Source organism: Saccoglossus kowalevskii, chromosome 15, assembly GCF_978046115.1.
Source record: "Saccoglossus kowalevskii chromosome 15, keSacKowa6.1, whole genome shotgun sequence".
Taxonomy (NCBI): Eukaryota; Metazoa; Hemichordata; class Enteropneusta; family Harrimaniidae; genus Saccoglossus; species Saccoglossus kowalevskii.
Window position 1 is genome coordinate 35884598 of NC_140655.1, and position 10813 is coordinate 35895410.

Consider the following 10813-nt stretch of genomic DNA (forward strand, 5'->3'; position numbering starts at 1 on the left):
TACATACAATGTACAGATGACAGAGCTATCTGATACAAAGTGTAGATGCCTCGTTTTGAGATAGACCTTTCGAGTATTTGCTTGGACTCTGTAAAGTGCATTTCAAAACAAACCTTCAAGTTATACCAGAGCACTGGAAACTCTTGTCGCTAGATTGAAAGAGATTGTCCCTGATAGAGTTTCACTCATTACAGTGCATGGGAGCAACATCTGCTGCTAATGTCAACATCAATGAAATATGTTTTAAACATCATGATAGATGGAAATTCTAAACTGCAAAGGACATTCACTGGAATCTAAACTGCTTGTATCCCAAAACCTTAGTCTGTAATCAGATAGTTTGACTCCCTCCTTTCTTTAGTGGATTCTAAAGCTGTCTGTCGCATCTCTGGCTCATTTATCATTATTGAATAAATGAAGTGTAATGGAATGAGAGTATAGTGAAGACATATTCTTTCTCAGATAGGGAATAGTGGTAGTCAGTCTAGTCAGCAACTCACAGACGTTCAAGTTCAGTTACCTCAAATATTTAAAAGTTCACTTAGTTTCACCTTTATGTAGTCCAACACTTTCCCTCTACTATGTACTGCATTGCATTCGGACACAGGTTTCCAGAGGGTTTTTACCTCTGGTTTTTCCTGGGTGGCAGACATGAACAGGGATATCATAACTAGTGACAGTCCACCACATCCACGTCTGTAAATAAAGCATCTCTGGCTCATCCAGAGCATTGAATGAGAATTTGACACTTTTTATGGTGATAACAGCTTATTGTCAAAACGAAGTTCACCAATTTACTAAAATAGAAATGCATGAATGAAGTGATCGTATGGTAAATAAAAATAACCATACAGTATACAATACAGTTTTTTTTTCTAGAAAAAAACTGAAAGAGGGAGCACTGCAATTCAGCGGCGCCACCAAGTGGGAGAGATAGGGTTCTCCCTACCAGGGTGTGTAGTTTTTGATAATTCTAATTTAAAATGGAGCATTCTATGGCTTCCTTGGGGCCAAAATCAGACAGGTCAAAGTTGAAGACTGTGGCCACATGTGATCCCTGGTCAATCAGAATTTTATGGTTGCCAGAGGATCTGGGTAAGGGGGCACATTGCCATGGCACTGCACCCTGTTCCCTTGTTTAAAAAAATCCCTGCAGTAAATGCAATGCTGGTTTAGATGTGTTTGTTATAGAGCAAATAGAGTCAGATAAAATTTCACAATAGTCAATAAAAGGTTTTTGAAATATAACACATAAAACAAAATAAAAATGACACTCTGATCTGATTACTACCTTATACTAAAATATTTGAAGAACAATAAATAATATTCTTTCTAAGAACCCACCAAGTTTCAACACTTACAGACAAGTGACATGATCTGTAATGTTGTTTCTCAAGTCATCCACTATCTACTTCACAGTGAAATGTGATAGTCTACATGTGATCATATCCACATCCAATGACTTCCACATGTGAATGTAACTGACAGGAGTGTAATGTTTGTTCTACTACTTATCACTAAGGGCAATAGTAGAACTTGACCAAAATTTCAAGTACCAAATAGCAACAAGTCATGAAATCCATGATTGATATCGAATTAACATGAAAAATATTACCAATAAGAACACTGATAACTGTAAAAATTATTTTATAAAACATTACTTAACTTGCTCTGCCACAGGAATATGTTCCTCCATTATACATTGAGTGAAAAAAACCTACGTTTGAAAGAAAAAAAAATACATGCATTATTACAAAACTCGCCACTGTCATCATGTTTATTATAAGACTGCACTATCTCCATTAGAAGAACATTAGGTAAAAGATAAGTGTTTTGAAATTGTATTAAACTATATTGTACTGAAGATGTCATTGTAATATGGCAGTGAGCTTGTGGAATAAAATTCCATTTTCAGGAATTTATAATTCATAAAAATTCTCACAGAGTTTTTCTGATTAAACTTTTTTTTTACAATTTAGTTGGGCTTTTATTTTAAAAACACCTGGTACTGATCATACCATAATTGAACTGCTATAGATAATGTGTTTGTTTAACAACAGACAAAAATCAAAGTACAAACAAAAAAATTTGCACACACAAGTATATTTTGAGGTAATTGACATTTTCTGAGTTCCCTCAAACATTTCATTCTGCCATGCGAGGATGCTGCAAATACATCATTTGTGCGATACCAACTGTTCAGAATTCACATATAATTAACTGAATTGCAGTGTACCACATATACCACAAAAAAAAGGGTGAAATGATCTTTGATTTATCTCTTAATAAGAAAACCGATCAAGTGCAATGCAGTGTACAGTTTTTTAGAGTAACCAGTTTGTTATTGTATTCAGTGCCAGATGTATAATCAGTTATCTTTTGTTTATTTTATTTATAATTTAATTTCTAGCCAGAAGGCACAGCGCAGCACAAAATGAAAGTCAACAGGTCTAGAAAAATATTTTCACAACTCATTTGCCCTAATGAGGTAGATTTTTAAATTTCTCTGTGTTTTATGGCAGTGTACTTTTATTTGTATTGACCTGATTGAAAATGTAGTTGGGATTCACAGAGAAGTGGATTTTTTTCAGCCTCACCAGGTTCTTTTAAATTAGTGGGACCTCACCCTTTGTTATTGTTACGTACCTGTAATTTTATGAGACTTGTAGAGATTGATTTCATAGTGTTTGTATTAAATTAATATGGCTTGTGGACAAAAGGTTGAATGCTCGCTAGATGAGGGCGTGGTGATTTGCAATTTTTGTGTTTTACCGATTGAGTATAGAAATATTTAAGTTAAAATATATTGTAATTTGGTTGAGCATATATATTGTGCAGGTTTTGAATAGCTGCTAAGTTAAGAGTTGGGAACTGCGTTACGTATGACATATAAATTACTTCCAAGCTAGGGAGTAGATACGTCGTGCAAGGGTCTGAACCATGATCGACCTGAGGGGTCCGATTTGACTACGTAAAACAGAGAATTGCAGAGCTTGAAAGGAGTTGCAGAGCACGAGACGAGCTGCAGTGTTATGAAAGGAGTCCTCGCACGTGGTTGCTGCCCTTGCTGTACGCCGGATCTGTTTTGCTGTTGAGATAACGTGGTTGTGCTCTTCTTTGTTGAGTCTTATGACTGGCTGACGAGTGAATTCAAGAATTCGGAAGATACTTATTATTTGCTAATGAAAACGTCGTTTCTCGTCGAACTGTGAGTACAATACACCTCGTCAAGACCGCAGACTCTCGCCGAATTGTTAACCCAACGAACTGGCACTGATTTAGAGACATGCTCATAGTTGAATATTTTTGTAGTGATTATTAATGAAAGCGTCCACCTGTCATATTAAACTACTAGGTATTATTTGTAATGTTAATATTTATCAACCCTGGTCTATGCTCGCTGTTATTACTGTCACTACTGATTGGACTAGTACAATAAATCTAATTTTGTAGCATTTTATTGTGTCATTCTTCCATTACCGGAAGTGGGGGCTCGTACCATACGTTAGTTTCGGGGGCTTGGTTCTATTTGACAACCAGACCTTGTCCCGGGGACGTAACAATTTGGGGCTCGTCCGGGAGCGAACAGAAACCGAACTAAACCGCGATTAATTTGCATAAAGTTGTATATCCAAATTATATTGTTAAACCACATAAGACAGTGAATGACAGTGAGTTAACACCATGGATGTAAAAGCCTTTATTGAGAAACCCTCCATTGAAATGTTAGAAGAGTGTAAGAAAGTGGAATTATTAACAATTGCTGAAGAATTGGAAGTAGAGGCTAAAATGTCTATGCGTAAAATTCAGATAAAGAGAGTAATTGTTGAGCAATTAGTTGACGATGATAAATTGCCTGAGACAGCTTTGGAATCGTATCCTGCTTTAGATATTTTTGGTAATATAGACCTGAAACGTTTTGAGATGGAATTAAATATGAACAAGTCATTGTCAATGACACGTCCCCGTTCCGTTCATATTTGAGTGACATATACATTTAAAGCAGATCATGACCGAAATGCACCTGCATATGTACAACACATTGTGCTAAATCTGAACAAAATCCATCCATGCATGACTGAGATCCGGTTCTGGAATTGTGAAAATACGTGATTTTGATGCATTCTCGGCCATCATTCCGCTATTGTTAAGCAGATCATGAAACAAATGCACATATCTATTTGTGACATGATGTACCATGTGTGTGTGAAGTTTGAACTTGATCAATCCAGACATGTCTTGGATACGGATCCAGAACTGAATTCTTTAACAAAATGGCCGCCAGTCGGCCATTTCGAACTTGATCCGAAAAAAAAGACGTGCATCAAGGTCCTATTATGTTTAATGTATGTACCAAATTTGAACAAAATCCATCCATGCATAACTGAGATACGGGTCCGGAATGGTGAAAATGTGCGATTTCAATGCATTTTCGGCCTTAAAGCGGCCCCCATTTGGCTATCGTTAATGAGATCATGAAACAAATGCACATACATATTTGTGACATGATGTACCTTATGTGTGTGAAGTTTGAACTTGATCAATCCAGACATGTCTCGGATACGGATCCAGAACTGAATTCTTTAAAACAAAATGGCCGCCAGTCGGCTATTTCGAACTTGATCCGAAAAAAAAAATGACGTGCATCAAGATCCTATTATGTTTAATGTATGTACCAAATTTGAATGAAATCCGTCCATGCATAACTGAGATCTGGGTCCGGAATGGTGAAAATGTGCGATTTCAATGCATTTTCGGCCTTAAAGCGGCCCCCATTTGGCTATCGTTAATGAGATCATGAAACAAATGCACATACATATTTGTGACATGATGTACCTTGTGTGTGTGAAGTTTGAACTTGATCAATCCAGACATGTCTCAGATACGGATCCTGAACTGAATTCTTTAAAACAAAATGGCCGCCAGTCGGCTATTTCGAACTTGATCCGAAAAAAAAAATGACGTGCATCAAGGTCCTATTATGTTTAATGTATGTACCAAATTTGAACAAAATCCATCCATGCATAACTGAGATACGGGTCCGGAATGGTGAAAATGTGCGATTTCAATGCATTTTCGGCCTTAAAGCGGCCCCCATTTGGCTATCGTTAATGAGATCATGAAACAAATGCACATACATATTTGTGACATGATGTACCTTATGTGTGTGAAGTTTGAACTTGATCAATCCAGACATGTCTCAGATACGGATCCTGAACTGAATTCTTTAAAACAAAATGGCCGCCAGTCGGCTATTTCGAACTTGATCCGAAAAAAAAAATGACGTGCATCAAGGTCCTATTATGTTTAATGTATGTACCAAATTTGAATGAAATCCGTCCATGCATAACTGAGATCCGGGTCCGGAATGGTGAAAATGTGCGATTTCAATGCATTTTCGGCCTTAAAGTGGCCGCCATTTGGCTATCGTTAATGAGATCATGAAAAAAATGCACATACATATTTGTGACATGATGTACCTTGTGTGTGTGAAGTTTGAACTCGATCAATCCAAGCATGTCTCAGATACGGATCCAGAACTGAATTCTTTAAAACAAAATGGCCGCCAGTCGGCCATTTCGAACCCGATCCAAAAAAAAAATGACGTGCATCAAGGTCCTATTATGTTTAATGTATGCACCAAATTTGAACAAAATCCGTCCATGCATAACTGAGATCCGGGTCCGGAATGGTGAAAATGTGCGATTTTGATGCATTTTCGGCCTTAAAATGGCCGCTATTCGGCTATCGTTAATCGGATCATGAAAAAAATGCATGTGCATATGTCCCATATAATGTGTGATGTATGAGTGAAGTTTGAACTTAATCGGTCCATGCATGTTCGAGATACAGGTGATCACGGACGCACGGACGCACGGACGCACGGACGCACGGATGCACGGACGCACACAGGGCAAAACATAAGTCCCCGTTTTCGGACTGCGTCCGAACGGGGACTAAAAAAGACTTAGCATTAGCACAGTTAAAGGCTCAGAGTGAGAAAGAATTGGCTGAGATAAGGTTGAGAGAGAAGGAGTTAGACAGACAAAAAGAACAAGAAAATTCAAATGTATTTGATATTAGTAGAGTTGTAAAATTGGTTCCTCCTTTTAATGAAAAGGAAATTGACAAATATTTCCAGCATTTTGAGAAGGTGGCAACCAATTTAAAAGGGCCGGTAGATAAGTGGTCTAAGTTATTACAAACTGTAGTGAAAGGTAAAGCTCAAGAAGCTTATGCATCATTATCTGTAAGCAAATATTCGAATTATGAGGTCTCAAAAACTGCTATATTAAAAGCTTACGAACTGGTTCCAGAAGCTTATCGCCAAAAGTTTCGAAACTATCGCAAATTTGACGGGCAAACATTTGTTGAGTTTGCACACGAGAAAGAAATGTGTTTTGATAGGTGGTGTCGTTCTAAGAAAGTTGAAGGTAATTTTGAAAAATTGAGACAGGTTATGTTGTTGGAAGAGTTTAAAAATTGTATGCGGGCTGAGGTTCGAACTTATTTGGATGAGCAAGATGTTCAGACACTGCAGCGAGCTGCTGTGACGGCTGATGACTATGCTCTAACCCATAAGCCAATTTTTTGCAGAAGTCAGAATTATGTTCCTTCTCGTAAGCCAGTACAGAATGTGCAAAGTTGCAGTGTGGATGATAGTAAAAGTGTTGCATTGAAGGTAGAAGGTGAACAAAGGAGTAAGTTAGGGGGTCAGTCAAAATTTGTTAATCAGCCAGGGGTAACGACCCGCAGTGGACTATATAGAGTACAAAATTGTAATTATTGTAAGAAGCCTGGGCATGTGATATCAAATTGTTATGCGTTGAGATGGAAGAAAGAGCGAGAGCAAGGAATTTCGCAGAATGCATGTACTGTTAGTGAACCGATGAGTGATGTGTCTTTTCGATCCTGTTCTTTTCAGAGAAAGTCGGATTTGGGTAATATTAGAAATGATTTTAAACCGTTTGTATCTGAGGGATTGGTTAGTGCGGTTAACGATACTACTAACCCTTCTCCTGTTAAGATATTGCGAGACACGGGGGCCACCCAGTCTTTGCTATTGGAGAAAATGTTACCTTGTAATGTTGATTCCTTCACCGGGGAGTATGTAATTGTGAAGGGTGTGGAAGGAGGCTTTATTAATGTACCACTGCATAAAATTAATCTTTCCTCAGAGTTAGTATCAGGACCTGTTATTGTTGGAGTGAGGCCTGTGTTACCTGTGTTACCTGGTGTATCCTTTTTGTTGGGAAATGATTTAGCTGGGCCAAAAGTGATAGCTGATCCTAGGGTTGTACATCAGCCAGTTTCTGTGGTGAGTACTGAAACAGTTGCCGAATGTATTCCTTGTATTTTTCCTGCTTGTGCAGTCACTAAGGATATGTCCCAGAAAACTGCTGTACAAGGAAGTGTTAATAAAGATAAGTTAGCGGACAAATCCTGTGACTTGTCTGAGACGTTTCTTGGCAAAGTGTTAAGTAATGCCTCAGACGAGGAGTGTTTGGATGATAGTGAACGTATAGGTAAGGATAGCACTAATAAAGTTGAAGGGAATAAGCCAGATGTACCTCTTTCTAGGTCAAAATTGATCAGAGAACAAAGGAATGACCTAGACACTTTAACTCTATTTGAATTGGTGCTTCCCAAAAGTGAAGTTGACAGTGTCCCTACTGGATATTTTGAACAAAATGGTGTTCTTATGAGGAAGTGGCGGTCGCCAGTAGTGCCATCTTCCGAGGAATGGTCAGTAATATATCAAATTGTGGTGCCGAAGGCGTATAAATCTAAAATATTGAAGATAGCTCATGAGATTCCTATGGGTGGACATTTAGGTGTTACAAAAACCTTAAACAAGATTATGAAACACTTCTATTGGTCAGGTATTAAGCGTAGTGTCTCAGAGTTCTGTAGAAATTGTCATGATTGTCAGATGGTAGGTAAACCTAATCAGAAAGTTCCTGTAGCTCCATTAAAACCTATACCTGCTATTGGTGAGGCATTTAGTAAAGTCATAGTTGATTGTGTGGGTCTTCTACCAAAAACAAAGAGGGGAAATAAGAATCTGTTGACAGTTATGTGTACAGCAACGCGATTCCCGGAGGCTATCCCACTGCGTAATATAACTGCCTCAAGTGTGGCTAAAGCTCTTATTAATTTCTTCACTTTCGTGGGTTTGCCCAAAGAAATTCAGTCGGACCAAGGTTCAAATATTACATCGGGATTGTTCCAGCAGGTGGTGAACGAGTTAGGGGCTCAGCAGATTATATCTAGTGCTTATCATCCCGAGTCCCAAGGGGTGTTAGAGAGGTTTCATGCAACTCTGAAGAGTATGATGAGAGTGTATTGTCTGGAGAATGAAAGAGATTGGGATGAAGGTGTAAATTTGTTATTATTTGCAGTTAGAGACTCGGTTCAGGAGTCGTTAGGATTCAGTCCATTTGAATTGGTCTTTGGTCATGTGGTTAGGGGTCCGTTGAAGTTGTTAAAAGAAAAGTGGTTAGAAGAGGGGTCTAGACAGATGAATGTGCTTGATTATGTGGCTAAGTTTAGAAAGAGATTGAGTGAGGCGTGTGATGTGGCTCGTAAAAATCTGAAATCTGCTCAAGGCAAAATGAAATTATTGTATGATAGGAAGGCAATAGAGCGTTCATTTAATCCTGGTGATCAAGTGTTGGTATTATTACCAGTTATGGGTAGTACTTTGAGGGCTAGGTATCATGGTCCATATATAGTTCTTAAAAAGGTAAATGATGTCGATTATGTAGTACAAACTCCTGATCGGAGAAAATCAACCCAAGTATGTCACATTAATATGTTGAAGCGTTATTATAATAGAGATAAGGTTAAAGAATGTATGGCAGTAGAGTGTGAGATTGTTGGTGAAACTGAGGATGTAGAAATTGAGTGTAAAACGTTAGTTGATAAATTAGGGATTAAATTAAATAATTCAGAGATTTTAATGAATTTTGAGATGAAAATTAGTCACTTGCCTTTTGAACAAAGAAATGATATTACTAAATTAATCACGCAATACAAATGCCTATTTTCAGATGTTCCTAGTAAAACCCATGTAATTATTCATGATGTTGATGTGGGAAATGCCTCTCCTGTCAAACAGCACCCATATCACGCCAATCTCATGAAATTAGAAATCATTCGTAAAGAAATTAAATATATGCTTGAGAACAACATCATTGAGCCAAGCGATAGCTGTTGGTCCTCTCCTTGTGTGTTAGTTCCAAAACCCGATGGCTCAACGAGGTTTTGTACAGATTTTCGAAAGGTGAACTATCTTACCAAAACTGATTCGTATCCCATACCCAGAGTGGATGACTGCATTGACAGGATTGGTAATGCCAGATATATTACAAAATGTGATCTGTTGAAGGGTTATTGGGGTGTCCCTTTAACTGACAGAGCAAAACAGATCTCTGCATTTGTAACTCCTGATAATTTGTACCAGTATAGAGTCTTGCCATATGGTATGAAGAATAGTGCGGCCACGTTCCAAAGAATGATGGACATTTGTTTGAGGGATTTGGAAAATGTGGACACGTATATTGATGATATTGTAGTATTTAATGACTTGTGGCCGGCACACTTGGAGAGTCTTACTAAAATGTTTGACCAGCTTCAGAACGCTAACTTAACTATTAATTTGTCAAAAAGTGAGTTTGGGCAGGCCACTGTGACCTATCTTGGTCATGTTGTAGGTCAGGGCCAGGTTAAGCCTGTTGTTGCAAAAGTGCATAGTAGTGTTGAATACCCCATTCCCGGAAATAAACGGAGTCTAAGACGATTCTTAGGAATGGCAGGCTTTTATAGAAAGTTTTGTAAGAATTTTTCACATGTTGCAGCTCCACTTATTGATTTACTTAAGAAAGACATGAAATATATATGGTCCGATGCATGTCAGCGATCTTTTGAGAAAGTGAAATCTCTGTTGTGTAGCGAACCAGTGCTAATGGCTCCCGACTTTGGAAGACCATTCAGTTTGTCGACCAACGCCAGTGACGTAGGTGCTGTTTCAAAATGACGACGAGGGTATCCAACGTCCAATAGGATACTTTTCTAAGAAATTCAATAAACATCAACGAAATTATTCTAATGCGGAGAAAGAGACGTTAGCATTGGTTATGGCTGTACAACACTTTGATGTTTATATCTCTGCCTCTGTGAAACCTGTAATAGTTTTCACCGACCATAATCCTTTAGTCTTTCTAAATAGAATGAAAAATAAAAATAGAAGATTACTTAATTGGAGTTTACAGCTACAAGAATATGATCTTGATGTAAGACACATCCGTGGCAAAGACAATGTATGTGCCGATGCGTTGTCTAGAGCTTTGTAAATAATAAATAAATAAATAAATAAATAAAGAAAGAAAAATAGTATAAAATAAAAATTGTATATATATTTAAAAAAAATTAATTGATATAGATTGTACAAGTCTTTTGTGTACTAACTATTGTAAAAGAAAATTTGTATTCCAAATTTTCTTCTGTAGGAAGGAGGTGTTACGTACCTGTAATTTTATGAGACTTGTAGAGATTGATTTCATAGTGTTTGTATTAAATTAATATGGCTTGTGGACAAAAGGTTGAATGCTCGCTAGATGAGGGCGTGGTGATTTGCAATTTTTGTGTTTTACCGATTGAGTATAGAAATATTTAAGTTAAAATATATTGTAATTTGGTTGAGCATATATATTGTGCAGGTTTTGAATAGCTGCTAAGTTAAGAGTTGGGAACTGCGTTACGTATGACATATAAATTACTTCCAAGCTAGGGAGTAGATACGTCGTGCAAG

The 10813-nt window shown here is 37.6% G+C and overlaps 1 protein-coding gene across 1 annotated transcript; it reads left to right on the forward strand.

Moving 5' to 3' along the window:
* The first annotated feature begins 3684 nt into the window (after positions 1 to 3684).
* Positions 3685 to 10039, forward strand: LOC146734346 (uncharacterized). The gene is made up of 2 exons (XM_085508592.1): positions 3685 to 3898; positions 5967 to 10039. Exons 1-2 carry the CDS (start codon positions 3685 to 3687, stop codon positions 10037 to 10039), a joined length of 4287 nt encoding a protein of 1428 aa, XP_085364718.1.
* The last annotated feature ends 774 nt before the right edge of the window (positions 10040 to 10813 follow it).